At 43.0% G+C, this 16983-nt stretch overlaps 1 protein-coding gene across 2 annotated transcripts; it reads right to left on the bottom strand.

Moving 5' to 3' along the window:
• Positions 1-237: 237 nt before the first annotated feature.
• Positions 238-16964, bottom strand: znf207 (zinc finger protein 207). Of its 2 annotated transcripts, XR_015426059.1 has the most exons (11): positions 16738-16964; positions 15795-15921; positions 14905-15037; positions 13712-14015; positions 12707-12941; positions 10615-10884; positions 9513-9663; positions 7885-7947; positions 7070-7259; positions 3288-6552; positions 238-2173 (listed from the first exon to the last, which is right to left on the bottom strand). XR_015426059.1 is itself a non-coding variant. In XM_022235759.2 (10 exons), exons 1-9 carry the CDS (start codon positions 16776-16778, stop codon positions 7078-7080), a joined length of 1506 nt encoding a protein of 501 aa, XP_022091451.2. In that variant the 5' UTR covers positions 16779-16964; the 3' UTR covers positions 238-6552; positions 7070-7077. The 2 variants fall into 2 exon arrangements, 1 of the variants encoding a protein (XP_022091451.2); XM_022235759.2 differs by having other exon boundaries at positions 238-6552.
• Between the last annotated feature and the right edge of the window lie 19 nt (positions 16965-16983).

Genomic DNA, 16983 nt, shown 5'->3' with positions numbered 1-16983 from the left:
AGTTTAAGTTTTTTTAAATTTAGCTCAGGGTTTTGACATAAATTTGGCAGTAATCACTTTTTCATCCCTTCTGAAGTAAGCTGTTGGTACAATTGCTTTGCTAGTTTGAAGGAATTTAATAAGCGAAGGGCAAATTTTAACTGAAATCAAGGTTGATGCTTTCGAAGTGAGTTCTTGGGGTTGAGCCGGACTCCGCTAAATATCAGACATCAAAAGGAACAAACCTTTCACAACACATTTAATGTAAAATGTCAATTTAATGAAATGTCCGCTCATCTTTCACTAAAAGTTGATACAAAGCAAGCACTAATAATTGTAAGCCGACTTCACTTTACAGAGATTTTCATTTGGTGTCAATTACAAATAGTACTGTCAGCTTTGCGGGTTTCGGCATCTCAAGTGACTGTGTGATTTCAGAACTGGCATCACTCGAAGCACAACTGATGAGCAATCCTCAGCTTCATGCTAGTTTTGGAGTTGTGGTCAAAACACATTTCCTAGCACCAGTCAACCCTCAACTCTCCCCTTTCCTTGAAGAAAACTATTACATATCTTCCAAATCCACCAACAGGTTGGATGTGTTTTCACTGGACAGAAGAAAACGCGAGGTCAAACTTTTTTTTAACATAAAGGGCTCGGACATCACAGTCAGTAAGCAAGCTTTACTCATTTGCAATGCATCATGGGATTGGAAGAGAAAGAAGCAGTGCATTCTATGCAGGAACCTATTGAGGAATGGTGTGAAAAACAATCAGTTTCCACCTCACTAAATACTCAAAATCAAGCTTCCTCTTTTGACACAGTGTTAAGTCAGTTACCCAAACTGAATTTAAAGCTTTCCAGCAAAAGAAAATTAATGCAAACCCACAAACATCACCTTGTGTCTTGAACTTAATCATGAATGTAATGCGCCAGTATTGGCCAATCAGAGAATAAGGATGCGCAGTTTATCCTGCACTGACCAATCATGTTCATTTTCACAGACTGCGACAACTGGCAGCCTTTCCCAAAAAAATCCAAAGGCGTTTTCTCCTCAAGATAAGCTTATGGAATATGATTCTTCTGCCTTAAACATTTCTCATATACTAAGCATACATCCGAGTCTTCATGAGCTGGTTCACTTCCCACATACATAGGTTCATGTACAAATGCATGGCTTCTTTGTTATCCAATCCAACGATGCAAAGAGAACGTCAACCGGGTTTATTTCATGCAAGTCCAGGGCCTCTGTTGACTGCCGCCTTCTCTTCTCGTCAGAAGCACCTCTACTCCTGTTGTCTTGATTATTTCCAATGTTGCAAATCCATTTTTTTAGTCAATGATAGCAAAGTTAAAGCCCATACCTTGACATCATATTCCAAGTCCGTCCACTCATCTTTGAGTACAAAATCTAACCTGTTAGCTTTTGGTTGATTTCCTCGTTTTGCTCCGGATTCAATGCCATAACATGGGACACCTCTCACTGTTCAGGCATATTAAATGGATAACATACTTTCGAATACACAGCTTCCTTGCAATTGAAGACAAAAAATGCTGCTGGGTTGAGAGTAAAAGGTTAAAAAACAGTCTACGAATAAGGCAAATTGTATGTATATTTTCTTTCATAAGATACAAATCTTTTCATCTTGGTGCTCAGAAGTACTCCGCACATGCACAAAGGCACACAGAATTTGAAGTGCATTTCAAAGCCTTTCCACAATTTACTTTTAACAAGATAAACATTTGAGATCAAAAATGGTTTACTCTAGGTCTTAACAATGCATAAATAGCTGCTGACACAAAAATCTGTAAACACCCCATAAAAAGAAAATACGCTTTCCCCAAAATGAAAGAAACCCCCCAAAAAAGCCCAAACTCAACAAAGCAAAAATTCTTATATACCGCCCCCCCCAAAAACCCCCATACATGTACTTTAAAATGCCTTTTTTCGCCAAATATGCCATGAGTTTGGGGAAGGAAACAAACAGGAGACAAGAGGCAAAAACCCAGGCATATTGGGGACATATTTGTCCAACAGCAGATATGCTGTGAAATTGAACCGGCAAGTTTGATTCTACTGAAAAACCATTTTTGGGGGGAAAGGACTTGCCTGGGTTACACAGCCTACACATTTTCGCTCCTTTGACCTGTGAACTTTGACCCCCTAGGGAGCACACTGCACACACAGGAGGGGCTGGAGTCAGGAGAGAAAGTACACAGGACACAAGAGAAGATTCTGGGCTTAGTTTTATGAAGTAGCAATATGCAAATTAGGCACTCAGATGCAGGGGAACCAGTGAAGGCAGTGAAGGGAACCAGTATTAAACATGACAGAGGGGAACCAGTGATAGAGCAGATTGGTCTGTGCATAAACACGCTGACCGGTGACAATGTTGTAGTCACGTCCACCACAACTCTCTTCACAAGTCCAGTCATCAGTACAAAGGTGAACAAAGACATCCAAGTTCTTGTGTCACAGTTCACAAGATGTTGTAACTTGGCTTGAGACTGGACGGCTTCTGATCAACTTGCAAGGACTTGAAGAGATTTGAGGTGGACTCCACTAAAACATCGACTGGCAGTCTCCAGGCTGTAAATCAGATTTGCTGAAACCATGGGCAAAATTGTTAGCAAGATCCCATAAACGAAGTCCCACGTTGAACCTCCTCAGATGTCAACCTCTGTATCTAATGCTCTATAGTTCATGTGTTGAATAAATCTAAAAGGGCCCAGCCGGTTTGGAAACAAATGAGAAGTCTTTTGTAATATAAATATTCATGCAAGCATTGGAATGAACTATTTTGGGGTTTACATATGGGCAACCACATGCACACTGCAATTCTTGCTGTCCAACATTATACATGCCAATTATCACAAAAAAGGTACTTATTTTAATTTATTCATTTTGATTTATACTTATGAAAAAACCGCCACATTTCGCCTTATATGCCTTTGGCATATAGGGGACGAGAGTCCAACAGCAATGCTTGAGAAGATTTTCCTCAATCTTTCTGAAAACCAGGTGTGTGCTTCCATTTGTACAGATGTTACCAGTCTTAATGATACTGCCAACGAAGTCCACAATTTTATCAAAAGTACCCATTTCTTCTCACCATCTTATAACAAGTTTCTTGATCGGTCAAAAACGATGTATGGTACCCCAAATTCCACACCACATCACTGTGCTTAATGCTCCTCTCCCGCCAGTCTACAAATCCCGTCCAAATGACAGTGAGGAAAATCTACTTCTGCAGTCACTGTGAAATTTTCTTGGCAAGCAAGTTTTAAATTAATGTCGTGTGACTTGCCTGAGACAAAATTCAATGATTTTTGCACGGAGTTTGCCTGCCGTCAGAGCCAAAGATCCCCCCTGAGGGCAGCAGGGCTGGCTACAATGAAGAAAAGTGAAGGGTCTTACAAACGTTGGAATTTGCTGGAAGTTGGAATTTTGATTACTGCACATGCATGCACCCTACAATTACATTTTACACACTTGATATGACATGTCTGAAGTTATTTATTTTAATTTATGTGTACGTGCCGGAGAGCTTCATTTCTCTGAGCGTAGAAATTAAACATGCATGCATGAAAACATTCCCCATGGATGTGTGTGTCACTGAACTCTTTAGGATGGAGGCCGCAGTGGCCAGCATGGTGGTCACAGTGGCCATCATGGCAGCCACAGTGGCCAGCATGGTGGTCACGGTGGCCAGTATGAAGGCCGTAGTGACTAACATAGGGCTTCAGTGGCCAGCATGGTGGCCGCACTGGCTAGCATGGCGGTTGCAGTGGCCAGCATGGCAGCTGCAATGACCAGCATGGCAGCCACAAAGGCCATTGTAGCAGTGACTGTGGCCAGCATGGCAGCCAAAGTGACCACCATGGAGGCCATAATAGCCAGTAGAAATTTCAACAACATACCTTTATCAAAAATCCAGTAAGTTCACTCAGACAATACAGCTTGGATTAAGGTATACAGTAATGTAACATGACCGGTCACATTAAAAGGCACACAACTAAGAAACAGTTCTTTTTTTTTATTAGAAAATTTGTTGGCAACCAGGGGAAGCGATGAAGGCCATATTCCTCACCTTTTCTGAGAACCAGGAACTCAAAGCACACCCATCAATGCAACTTCCAAAACTAAATTTTATTATTATCTAATCACGATTCAAATTAAAAAGGACAATTACAAACCTTAGCCCTCAAGACAAAGGGAAGCAAAACAATTTCCTCAAGGAATTTCCAACAAATACTTGTAGAATTCACACTTAAAATGAGTCTGTAGTCTTCTGCAATTCAAATTTGGAAACTTTGGAATCTAGAGAACAGAGGGATCTGACTAACATCAGACTGCAATGACACTGGATCAAAGTCTGGTTCCTTGCCTACATAATACTTTCTGGACTGAAAAGCATTTGGCTCATACACAGTGTACATGTGTTTTAACATTCTTAACTGCTAACAAAGGTTACCTTGTCTTTCCGTTGGAAACCATCTCCGGAGAAAATCACACATATGCTAAAATACATGTGAATGAACAATTTTTCCAGAAAAAGAGGTTGCTTGACAAATTTTACAATCACTCAGCTGGCGTCTTTCATAAAAACTCATGTTGACAATGACTTTCACTGGGTGCCATCTTGAAAGCTGTCATACAGGAACACCCAGGGCGTGTCTTCAAATGCACTGACACACTCCAATGATCAGCTTTTTTGCTTGTAGGTTTGGGTGAAGTATAATTTCATTAGCTGAACTAAGAGGACGGGTCTTAAATGACAAGTTGGGCGATCCAATTGAAGGCGTCACCAAAGGTATACCATACTCGTACGCATCCTCTCAATCCGATGTACTGGCGCAGGAGATCAAAAAATTGAGATCACCCTGCAGTTTGACGCACACTACATGTGTTGAAATACAGACCCACCTCAATCGCGCCTCCTGTGACTGTTAGAGAAGTGTTCAGGATTCATGACAGCTTCCAAAATGCCGATGCAATCTTTTGCACATGCACCTCACAGAGAACATAACGCACCTACCACACAACTTACATTGTTGGACTCAGGAGCTAAATGACAATCAAACCATCACATCAAAATTTGAATTCAGCAAAACCCTCATCTGCCATTTTTCATTTACAACTGGGAAATCGGACCCAAAACTTAAATTGTGCGAAGTTTAAAACCTCAATTTTCTTTCGACAGCTTGGGAATAAGTGATAAAAAAAAAAAAAAAAAAATCACCACAGCATGACTTCTCTGTACAGTTTTGGGTGAATTTGGCAATTTGAGCAACTTTTTAAAGTCAATCATGGTGGTTAAAACTGAGCCGCAGTACTCACATTTTTTCTGATACTTACTTTGTCGATTTTGCCCGGGGGCAAGCATCAACTTTACCTTTTGTATTCAGAGGCGCAGCGATGTACAATTTTCCATTGAGATATTAGACGTACACGTAAAAAACTATCCATGCTTGCTTAAAGATAATCAACACGTCCCTGAAGAAGCTGTCTAGTACATGTACCAGTCTTTACTCTAATTTAAGGTCTGAGAGCCAAAGGAAGTAAAAATTGAAATAAATGGAAAAAAGTCCCAGTTAATGGGCACAACAAAACATGAATTGCTAACAGTAGAGTCCTTCCTGCTTTGTGTAAAATGACTACCGTGCCGCAACTTTCCCAAGGACGTTAACTTCCAAGTAGGAAAACTTAAAAAGGGAGGGGACCCAACATTCTGGTCATGATTAATCCTTTTGACTTGATTCTCAATAACCAAATGAACTGTTCCCACGATGCATTGCAGATAAAGCCGACCTTTCCCTTCTTATACAGCAACGTGTTCCTACATTGTGAATCGCTCAAAACTGGCATTGAACTTTTGAGCTTAAGTTTGAACGGTGGACTTTGAACTGGGACAAAAAAGGGCCAAGATTGAAAAGTTATCCGACACACGAGTATTCGACCTACCATTGATAGAAGTCACAACAAAGGAAAGGGGCACGGCAAAAGGTAGGTATGATCTCAGCGTTACCATTGCCGAGATGTGATTGATTGTCTCATGTACAGGTACGCACCAAACTTTTTAACGATACACCAACGGGAAACTTACAACAGAACGCTGACAACTGGGACCTGTACTTACCAAGTTTTCTTAAATGGATATTGCATAATCTGAACAATAGCTTGTGTTACATGCAACAAGTTGTCCGAGCAATACACAGCCTTTTTCTCCAACAATCAACCCATCAAACCCTGCTCACACATTGCAAATCTATTCTTTTTATGGCTGAAGTATCGAGTACGGTTTGGTACTGTAATTTGAAAGAATCACGATAAAAAAAAAGGTTGCTTTTTTTTTAAACGGTACACATTTATGAAAAAATAAAAGGAATCAACAGTTTTCGCCAACCCAAGGTTTTGAACTGAAGACAAATCGTCCAAATAATTCATCCATCCTGTCCATGCACACTTTACGACAGCATTACTGTAGACATGTGGAGGACTTGCCTTGAAAACGTAATGGGCGACTGAAGTAAAGTCTATTCATGAATGCTGACAGAAAGCCACAACAGTTCCTGTGAAAATGCAAAAAGGGTTCTGCGTTTTTCTTTCTAACCCATGAAATTAAAAAAAATGCTACATTACTATTGAGCTTGTCTTGGGTAGTTCCCACAATTTAAATTTTCCGTGAAATTTTAACTGGCCAAATTTTTTCCTCTGAACAGCAGTTTTAAGCATGTATTATTCTAACTAAATTGAGAAAATGTGAGATAGTGCTGAAATGGCCCCAATGACCTTGGAAAACTTAAATCTAACATTTCAAACTTTCTATAACGAATGAAAACTGACTTTCGAATCCAACTATGTTGGTTCCATTTTAGCCTGAAACCTTTCGCATGCTGTTGCATCTCTTTAACTAGCATTCCACGTTGAAAAAATTTGAGAAGTTAAAATTGTTCAGGAAATGCCACAAGTAATCAACTATGTACACAAAGTTAATTCAGCTATAATAAAATGCTTTTTACTGTGACTTTGAGATATACATTTGAAAACAGTTAAGTGTTGAAGTGTTTTTTTCTTCAGGGGGCCAACCTTTGAGCTCAGTATCTCCGTGGACCTTGCTGCATGCTGGGGTGTTGAGGCCCGGCTGAAGTCATCGGGCTCATGCCGGGAATCATGGGTTGACCGCCGAACATCCCTCCCTGCTGGTTGGGCATTCCGCCCATGCGAGGGGGCATCTGTGGCATTTGGCCCATGGGGGGCATACCTTGCATCAGACCACCTGGTGAAGTGGACAGAAAAAAAACAAAATGAGAGCCAAGATAGATGGAAAACCAAAGTCTGCTATAAATGTAACATTCAAAACAGCTGGCTGGTGACCTGACTTCATGAATGAAGATGGGCAGAAGTAAACTGGTATGCATGCATGTGGGATGTAGTTTACACTACCAATTTTCTTCAGAATGCGCACAAAACTACGCTGATATGTGTCGTATCTCTCACTGAGTGTACAGGGAGTCAACCCAGCTACCTGCCCTGCCTTTACAATGTCCCTTTGGGCAGACTTCCAGCATGTGCATGTTGGCTTGCAACCAAAACAGTCATTTTCATCTAAAGAGAGAGAGTAAGCCTGCAGGTTTTTCCCTGTGCCACAGCAAGGGTCAAATTTCCATCTTTGAAGCCTAGATATCAACAATACAAACACTTATCAACAGCACCAAACCACTGGAATATTCAAAACACTGGATTATATGTGCATGCAAGTCTGTCGAAAAGTTTTGGCTGGGGCTGACAATTAACAAGGGTTTTATGCGAAGTAGTTGTAGCCGCTAGCATATTTGGTTTCCATAGGACTGCATTACATTCCTAGCCAAAGCTGCAACTTTGAGATGTGATCTACTTCTTACCAGGAGGTGTAGGCATCATTCCCATTGGTGGGTTTGGGGGCTGGGGAGGCATGGTCATCCCACCTACAAAAGAATGTCACAAAATCATTGCATAACTTAACCTTACAACCAAGGACCAATCTTTTAAGCAACTCTTTAAACAAAAAAAAAGTGTTTGGTAGCCATTGGCTCCTAATGGGGAAATATCTAGGCGCTAGCGCTTTTGTGAAAGTTTAGTAATCACATGCTCTGAATATTCATGAACACACGTGCACACGTAGTATGAATACCCTGTGTTTACATCGTCCATGCCGTTGAATCGTCAACCGGCCCGACACACGTACCACACAACGTTTATATGTCTGTATGTACACGAGTGCCGATGAGGTCAATCCACGAAATCGGGGTTCTCCTGCTCACCAAGGGGTTCAGCCTCGGACGTCATGACGCCCGTAGTTTCAGCGTGTCGCGGGACACCCTGCTGTATGAATCCCACTATTTCCGACACTTTAAATCACAGCGACACCCTTTAATCCCGGCATGAGCTCGGTTTCAGGCCTCATTTTCCTTGCAGCAAAAAAAGCAGCAAAAAATGGAGCCCAAGCCGTGGTTTGTAAAAATGGCCCTGGTGTCTATATACAGTGCAACAATGACATATGTTTAGATAGGGAACCATCCAATGCACGTGTGATCGGGACACATGTGCAGGGCCGGGCATTCCGGATCTGGACACGTATGCTTTATATGCGTGGTTGCGGTCTCCAAACTCCGACAAAGGGAACAAAAAAACAAAAGACCGTACTCGGAACAAAAGACCAGGCTGCTGGGAATTGCCGACATTTTTTCACTCTCAAAAGTGGAGATAATCCAGCCTTGTTTTGAAACCGTGTACCAGGGTTTGGGGCATTTAGAGCGAGCGGATTACCACTGGGGACAAAAGTGCTCCAACACCGCAGCGATGAGCCACACAGCACCGCTGCACGCTAATCTGACCCCTATTGAAAAGAGGTCAGCAGTGCTCTGAGCCAGGTTCGTGAACAAAAGAAAATTATATAATACCGCACAATCTGGGCTCTTTTTACAAGGCTGCAGGCCTAGCTGAAATACTCGGGCATTAGTAGATTTTGTCCGTCAGGCTAGAGGGGCCACCAGACAGTCCTTCACGTGTTTGTAAGTGTCCAGTCAATGAAGGTAGGAATTGTTAAAGAATTTTGAAAAACAGAAAAAAACGATAAATATCCCGGCCCAGCATCATCAACATTGATAACTGCCCCGGCAGGAAGTGGTTAAAATTCACGATACGATCTTGCGCCGCCCTTTCATTGCTTTTTGATTTTTTAAGCATACTCAAAATTGTTCAAGGGCATTTTGTATGTAGTTTTTAAGCTGTCTTAAGTCGCAAATGGCAACTGTCTGGTAAAAATAGAATCGCACTGGCAAACCTTCGGTTGCATTTGCGACTGATTTAGCCGCTATTTAAAGCCTTGGCGTGAAGTCATTCATTACACGTATTTTTGTGCGTCTACTTAGTCTGACAATGGATATCGTTTTGAAGGTATATTTTGAAAGTATTTTTTCCAATGCCACATGCCCTATGCAGTGAAGAGGTTGCAGGAAGGATTGATGTCAAAAATGTTACGCCCGTTTACCTTGGGGTCTGATGGGTGGCTGAGGCATACTGGACACGCCAGGCATTATGTGCGGGGGCCGAGGAGGCATGGCAGGGGCGCTGACGGGTACTGAAGAGGCTGAGGGGGCGATTGTCTTCTTGTACTTAGGTAAATTGGCTCGGAACTCTTCCTGCAATGGATCACAAACGGGTATTCAATAAACATTTTGACATGCAGAGTATGAAAGATGACAACATAACGTGATCATTTCCCCTTCACATTTCTGTTATCATCATAAAATGAAAGAAACGCACTGACAACAAAGATTTTGGCCACTGTGAACATCCACATTATCCACATTTTTATACCAAATTTTCAAGAAATCTTTGCTGCAAAATACCCCCTTTGCGCAGTTCAACTACTTTCCATAATTATCATTCACACCGCTTTTCTCTGACAGTTTCTTTAACCCTCCTATGCTGAAGTCACTCTTTGGGTCATTTGGTGAACACCTCAAGGAAGCACAGCTGTGTTGTGTTGTGCACTGCACCAACTGTCCCTCACAGGAATATCAGATTGCACTTTTGTGCTGCCCAACAACTGTGCTTCACTGTTTCATATGCATCATTGTGCAGTAAACCAAATGCAGTGAAGAGGACTGCACAAAAGACCCTGGGTCATTTTGTGCTGGCAATCTACTGTGTACACACTGAACCTGTGCATGTTTGAGTTCCATACAGAAACTACATGCTCACCAGTGACTGTGGGCACTTGTGCACATTTGTGCTGTAAAACCAAAGAGGGTTAAGGAATGAAAATGTAAAAAACAAAACAACAGAACTAAAACAAGAAACAGAACATGTGAACAACATGGACTGGAACCATTCTGGTGAGAAACTCTTTGGACAGGTACCATTCTGGTGAGAAACTTTTTTTCAATAGACTTTTTGTCTCAGAAATCGTTAAATTGGAAACTGCCATTCTAACAAAAGTCCAAGTACAAAGTAGAAAGTCTGTAATTGCAACAGGGTTTATGGATCTCTGAGCATCATCACCTACAATCTCAAAACACCTGTTTCACTTGCATTTAAAACAAGCAAAGTTTCCTCTTCATGAAGAATTGTAATACCGCCAAACTTACCAGGGAGAGCTCATCGTCTGGGTGCACTATCTTACTGGTACCTGTGGTCATGCCTTTGCCGCTAGAGGGTGTCTTCTCTGCTGCCATCATCGAGGCGGGGGTGTTGAGCTTGGGCGCGGCCGCCGTGACCGTCGCCGTGTTAGGGCTGGGGATCGGCACGCTCTTGGCCGGTTCCGGAGCCGGGTTGGCGTAAGCTGGGAATGTGGGTTTGACGGGGCCAATGGTGGATGCCGAGGTAGAATTACCAGGGCCCGTGACTGACGCCGTTGTCTGAGGAAACGTTAGTTTCAGAAACATGAATCTTAAATCTCCTTAAAGTCCTCCTTAAGAGTTAGGCTGTCCAGGGCAGTGTCTCACCTAGCCATCTGTCTGGCCTTGGGACTTACTTTAACCCTAACAGTCCCAAATCCTCCAATTTCAATGTGAGTTTTACACCCTAGGGGGTTTTAATTATCTCATATTATCTGGAACCTCATCTTGAGCAGAAACTATTTTCTCGCTTGTATACGTCATCTGCTGATTGTACTTCTGTTGATAGGTAATTTGCTTTCAAAACACTTCAAACATGTTCTTTATGAATGTGGAAGGCTGCGTAGCACTGTGATCAGAATATCGAAAAGAATATAATACGAAATCAGTGCTCTGAAATGTGATTGCCAAGCTTTCGGCAAGTGAGTACCTTCTTCAGGGCAAGCAGATTCAGTTCAGTTCTTTATGAAAGCGGACTGTGCGTGTATAATCAACAAAGAACTGTTACGATAAAACTTGTATGATGATTGAGAAGAACAAACAAATTAATAAAATGTAACAATGGGGCATCGGCAATCATCGTTGAAGTGATGTAACGTGCACCGTTCTGGTCAATATCACGAGAGACCACGCACATGAGTGGGTCATTCCACGAAGTTCGGGCACAGTTTGTGACGGCGTCCCTTGTTACATCAGTGAAAATAAACATCTGTTTTTTCCTGCATGCGGATTCTAAATTGACATTGTTCTAAATCTTGCTAGGTTCTTGTAGTGGTGTGCTTCATCTTTGCCGAATAATAATGACTTAATCAGTTGTAATGTGAAAATAATGGGCAACAAAAGTTACCGATGTAACAAGGGACGCCATCACAAACTGTGCCCGAACTTCTTGGAATGACCCAAGTACATTAATAATTTAATTGGTGACCGACAACAGGGATGCAATTTTATACATGAACAAAGTGAAGGAAACCAGTGAAGTTTTGTGAAGATAGTTGAAGGCATAGGTCACGGCCTGGTTAATAGTGGGAAATTAAGGTTCCTTTTTTTTCAAGCGTTCAGATTTAAAAGTCGTAAATCTGACTCCCAAAGAGGCATTTACTGGTAAGAGAACAATGCACTTTTAAATGACAATTGAATTCATGTTAGTTTATAGATTGGGTAGGGGCATTTTTCTTTCTCTTTTTCATGTTTTGGCGGGGAGTTTGAAATGAAATTGTTCTGGTCGGGCCCTCTGGTGGGGAATCGCAAATGCCCATTGTCCGTCGTGTTCATTCTGATCAGGTGGCGTGGCACAAAAGCCCCCACAAAGAAAACGCTCTGATCACTCAGGAATCTAGAATGCCCTGAAACCGCAGTCATGGATTAGCCAGCATTTATCATCGTGCCTAGTACAACATTAAACGGGTTCGTTAATTGATGAATTGCTTTTACAATACTTGTGCTAAATAGACAAACAACAATACATGTGCACTCGACCGGACGGGAAAAAGCACTCATCTTAACCGAAATCTCGTATCACCCAAGCTCGTATTGACCCCAACCTTCCCTCACCACACAGAATTCACACCAGTATAGTGTGTGAGCTTATGGCATCCAGTACTGGTAGCTTACTATCTGGTGTTTAATTTTGATTGCATGGGCACTGTGGCCCTGTGACTTTTTCCCAAGGAACTGGGCTTTACCCATAGACTCAAAAACACCCACTTTTTGTGAGAGTGTGTTTCTCATACAATACAATGAAAGGTTCTCCAATGATTTTAGGGAAAAATGTCAGGAGTCTCCCTTCCCCCTCCCACTTTGGCATTGAGCCAAGTACCACCCACTTTTGATGCATACTCACAGCGGCTGCTGCACTCGGGAAGAGCGGCTTGGGCGGTTGCTGATGCTGGCCCCCGCCCATGGGGCCCAGGCTGGGCCCTGCCTGGGCAGCGGTCGCCGGCTGATTGCTGGAGGTAGACGAGGCTGGGGCTTCCAGGGAAACTGGTGGCATGCCGGGTAGGCCGCGGGGTGGCATCATACCCCCTGGCCCGCCCATGGGAGGTCGGAACCCCGGCGGCATGGGTGGCATCGGCATACTGCCCAAGGTAAAAAAAAAAATGACAATTTATTGCAAATTGAAAAAAGAAATATAGGATTTACAGTGATCTCTGGATAACTTGAATCTCAGGAGAATAGACAAAAAATTTGACAAACGTTCCCACGCCTTGCCCACACATCCATGCACAGTGCACAAGCAACCCTGCTTGCCCCCCCATGGTGGCTATTGACCTTTTTCCGGTGATGTCACGATCCTGATGGACCTCTGATGTGTTGTGATGGTAATGAGCGCATAGTGTTGTGATGGTAATCTACCTATTCAAGCTAAACTAGTTAAGCATGCAGCGTTTGCACGTGCACTTGCACATGGTTGAAGCTGCCCATAGGTATACATGTGATCACCGTGGCCAAGGCGGTCCACACGTGGTTGTATTGTTTACATGTAGTCACGTGAGTCAAAAAGGTCTATTGGAGATGTTACAAGTGGTTATTTCCTTGTAATCCAACAATGAAGTTCTTCTGAACTCATCAGTTTGCTGAGACTTCATGTTTTATTCCGTAGAATTTTCTATTCTACTAATAAATAAAACAAAACCACCCAAATTGCGGACTCTTTTGTGACAATTCTTTTGTTTGATGGACAAGGTGGCACGCAATGTGCTCTCAGTCCTTGTTTGGCCGTGGCCGGCTGGGCCGAGGTTTTCCTGTTTGACCACAAAATAATTCTTTTTAATTGCTTGAGGACGTACCCTTCTGCATTTTAAAACGTTAAAAGGCACTGCTTGTGAACAAACTCAGGGGGACTTACCCCGGCATGAAGGGAGGCATACCAGGCATCTCTGGCATGCCTGGCATCCGTGGTGGCATGGGTGGCATCGGCGGCATGCCCGGGGGCATGGGACCCCTCATTTGACCCGGCATCATGCCGGGCATCTGCCCTGGCATTGGGCCCGGCATCTGCCCTGGCATTGGGCCCGGCATCTGGCCCGGCATCTGTCCCGGCATATGTCCCGGCATCATTCCAGGCATCATCGGAGGCGGGGGTATGTTCTGAGACGTGGACTGGGCCGACTGCTTCGGTTTTGTGGGTTCGTCCTCTGCATCACCTTTTTCTAGCAAATGCAATCACATCAAAAAAGTCATGTGATCAAATACATCTTCAACCCTAACCCTCCAAGGGTACTTTGGCTAGAAACCCTGTCAGACCCATCAGACTGCATTGTTTGTCAAAGTGGCTTGTCCACCAAGTGTAACAAGATCCAACAGGTCAACTCTCCCCAAGGCCAAACAGCCCGGGAGTCTGTGGTTGCTCGTCACCACAAGATCCAACAGTGGCAGTGAACAATGGGACTAGCTCCCATTGTCTTAACATGGCCACTTTGTTTGGCTGCTCTTGATTGCCACGTGAATCAAAGTGCGTCAGATCCGACTTTTCCACCTGATGCACTGGCTTTAGGGTTAGGGTTAATCTCCATAAGCTTGTTCCATTCAAGCTTGAGGTTCAAACTGTCAATTGGAAGAATTCCAGTCAAGCCCAAGTCCCTCCAACTCCAACTGTAGGTTTTGTCAAGTGTTGGCCATACATTATGAACTCATTGTTCAACTTTGTTGGATCGAGGAACAAAGGCCCACGTTGATGGTGTTGATTTTGAGTGGGAACACACAGCGGTTGCTCCATGGAGTGACTGGCTAGTGGTACCGTGTGTTGAAATGGGCTGTGCTTGATTTTGTCAAGTTTGGTACTTACTACTCTGCAAGTCACCTGTATGCTCGACCTATTTGACTCAGCTTGGAATTCAGGTTGCTTGTAACTATTTCTACAGTGTGGGCATCTGCTCAGAGTGATCCCGTTAAAGAGTTGATAAATTTCGACACTTTGAGCGAAACAAAATTCCGAAAAATTAGTTGCCAATGAGGATTTCTGACATGCATCAAGATTAAACAACAGACTTGAGCCATAAATGAATGCTTTTTTTGACGGGTTCAGAATGGTTTGCCAACCTTTTTGGTTTGTCTTGGCAGCATGCGCCAGCAGATCTTTCTCCGGTATGCCCTCCATGCCGTAGATCTCCACCTCAATGTCGTACCTGCCTGGGATGGCATTGGGCACCTTGTCAATGTTCTCTTTGTGAACCTGCCAATTGCACAAGGAATTGAGAAGATAACATTGCAAGAACACACTACACAAGTTGGGGGTTTAACTACCTCCAGCCCCACTGAAGGCTTCTGTTGTGTACGTTGATTGCACTGCAATATTTGCCTGACATTTGCACTGGCATCACCCTTCACCTTCCCGCACCCTTCACCTTCCGCACCCTTTAAGAATCCACCGTTTATGAGCATTTTTGAAATTCACAAACAAAACCTTTGGACCTTACATTGTCTTCATATTTGTGTTCGACTCTATTGAGTGGCTTCAAATTGTGAAATGGGCAGAACAGTATCACTCCGGGGAAGTCCAGATTTTTATACAGGGGTGTGAGTGGAGCATCAAACTAGCTGAAATTGCAAACGTGATACGGTGTGGGATGACCTCAGGAAAAATTTGAAATGTAGATGCTCTGTGATGCATTTTTAAAAATTATTTCTTTGGCCTAAGCCACCCGAGTACATGCAGTGTATGCGCCCGAGTTGAAATGCACCCTCACCGATGAAAGAAAGACAACCTGGCACATAGTTTTCCAACAAGGTTCTTGCACACATTGGTGTGCAAATGAAGATCATACATTCCGGAACAAATTTGTTGCGCGTAGTCAAGTGTTTCCCGCATCAAACATGCATAAATGTGTCCGCTTAAGCGGTGGGTTCGTACCAAAGGACTGTCAATATCATTTGAAAACACGCCCTCTTCCGTTCCCACTCGGAGCGGATAGCCAGCTTACGCCACTCACCTGCATGCAGTGTATAGCCAGTCCCGGGCCTGTGTACAGCTTCTTGTGGCAAATATGACATTTGAAGTGTTTCGCCTTCTGGTGCTGGATGAGGATCTTCTCATCTTCAAATTCTCGGTTGCAGTACCTGATTGCAAACCTGGCTCAGGAAAATAGCGCCTTGTGCGTGACAGTTCAGTTTTTACATCGGTCTGTGGAACTGTTTCTATATTTTGGATGCTATCACTCAACATTTAGTGTGGTTACCAGACCATAAATTTCCTAGACGTCTCTATACATAATCTTAGCAGGAGTGGTTGGAATTATTTGTTACCCGAGTTTGGCGAAAGACAAGCTCATCACGCCATTTTGTTTCATGGCTTGTTTCCCGACCCAGCCACTGTGAAATACTGAAGAAACCTCTATGGTTCCACGTCAAGGATCGAGACCACATGCGCTGATTGATCAGTTATGCTGCCATTTCACCCCACACTATCTCTCAAAAACCCTTGAAAGTCCTTCCCTCTTTTCTTTCAGACATGAAAGACGACATCACCAACTTATCTAGGTTAGTTGTTTCGAAAAGGCAGATGTTGTTTCGAAAAGGTAGACTTTGTTTCCTCATTATAATATATTATGGTATTGGTAATGATAATGAATGCCTTATCTATCATGTCTAGGCCTATTGTATTTCGTGGCTTCGGACACATTAGAGAACAATGAGCTGGTCATGTCCTTTTACAAGCAACAGCACTTATGTTAATACTACATTTAGTACTTTGGGAGCAATTGCAGGTACCTTATTTAGGGCTGTTGAGTTAAATTAAATCACTGTGAAATATTTAGTCTCGCACGAGATGACTTTGAAGGCAAAGTGTCGGAAATATATTCTTTGCCACAAGGAACACACAATGACAAAGACACGAGATTTGCACAAACATGACAAACCGAAGAAAAAGGATACCAGCACCAAGGTTTCATAGGCTTCTTCTTCTTCCGCCCCATGGCGAGTTGGATGAAAGACTTGGTGTTAAAAACTGACGCAGTGTATTTTGTAGATATTTACAGTGTAGAACGGGGAAGAAAAGGTTGAAAAATCATTCTAATTTCATTGATTCCAACAGGGATCACGCTTCTACTTCCAACGTTCACGATTTCCGAACGCAAAACGACAATGCAGCGCCGCCAACCGGCAACTTTGCCATCACTG

This window comes from Acanthaster planci, linkage group LG07 (genome assembly GCF_054643075.1).
Source record: "Acanthaster planci isolate LZ-2023a linkage group LG07, COTS_SCS, whole genome shotgun sequence".
In the NCBI taxonomy this organism is placed as follows: Eukaryota; Metazoa; Echinodermata; class Asteroidea; order Valvatida; family Acanthasteridae; genus Acanthaster; species Acanthaster planci.
The sequence above is the reverse complement of the archived record's forward strand: the minus strand, read 5'-3'. Positions and strand labels throughout refer to the sequence as shown.

Bases quoted from the DNA above. Each gene is read 5' to 3' on its own strand.
- znf207 (XM_022235759.2), bottom strand. From the start codon at position 16,778: ATGGGGCGGAAGAAGAAGAAGCCTATGAAACCTTGGTGCTG. The intron at 9,664-10,614 runs GTAAGTTTGGCG...GATCCATTGCAG, and splicing joins CAGACGATGAGCTCTCCCTG to GAAGAGTTCCGAGCCAATTT. The intron at 7,260-7,884 runs GTAAGAAGTAGA...CCACTTCACCAG, and splicing joins AATGATGCCTACACCTCCTG to GTGGTCTGATGCAAGGTATG.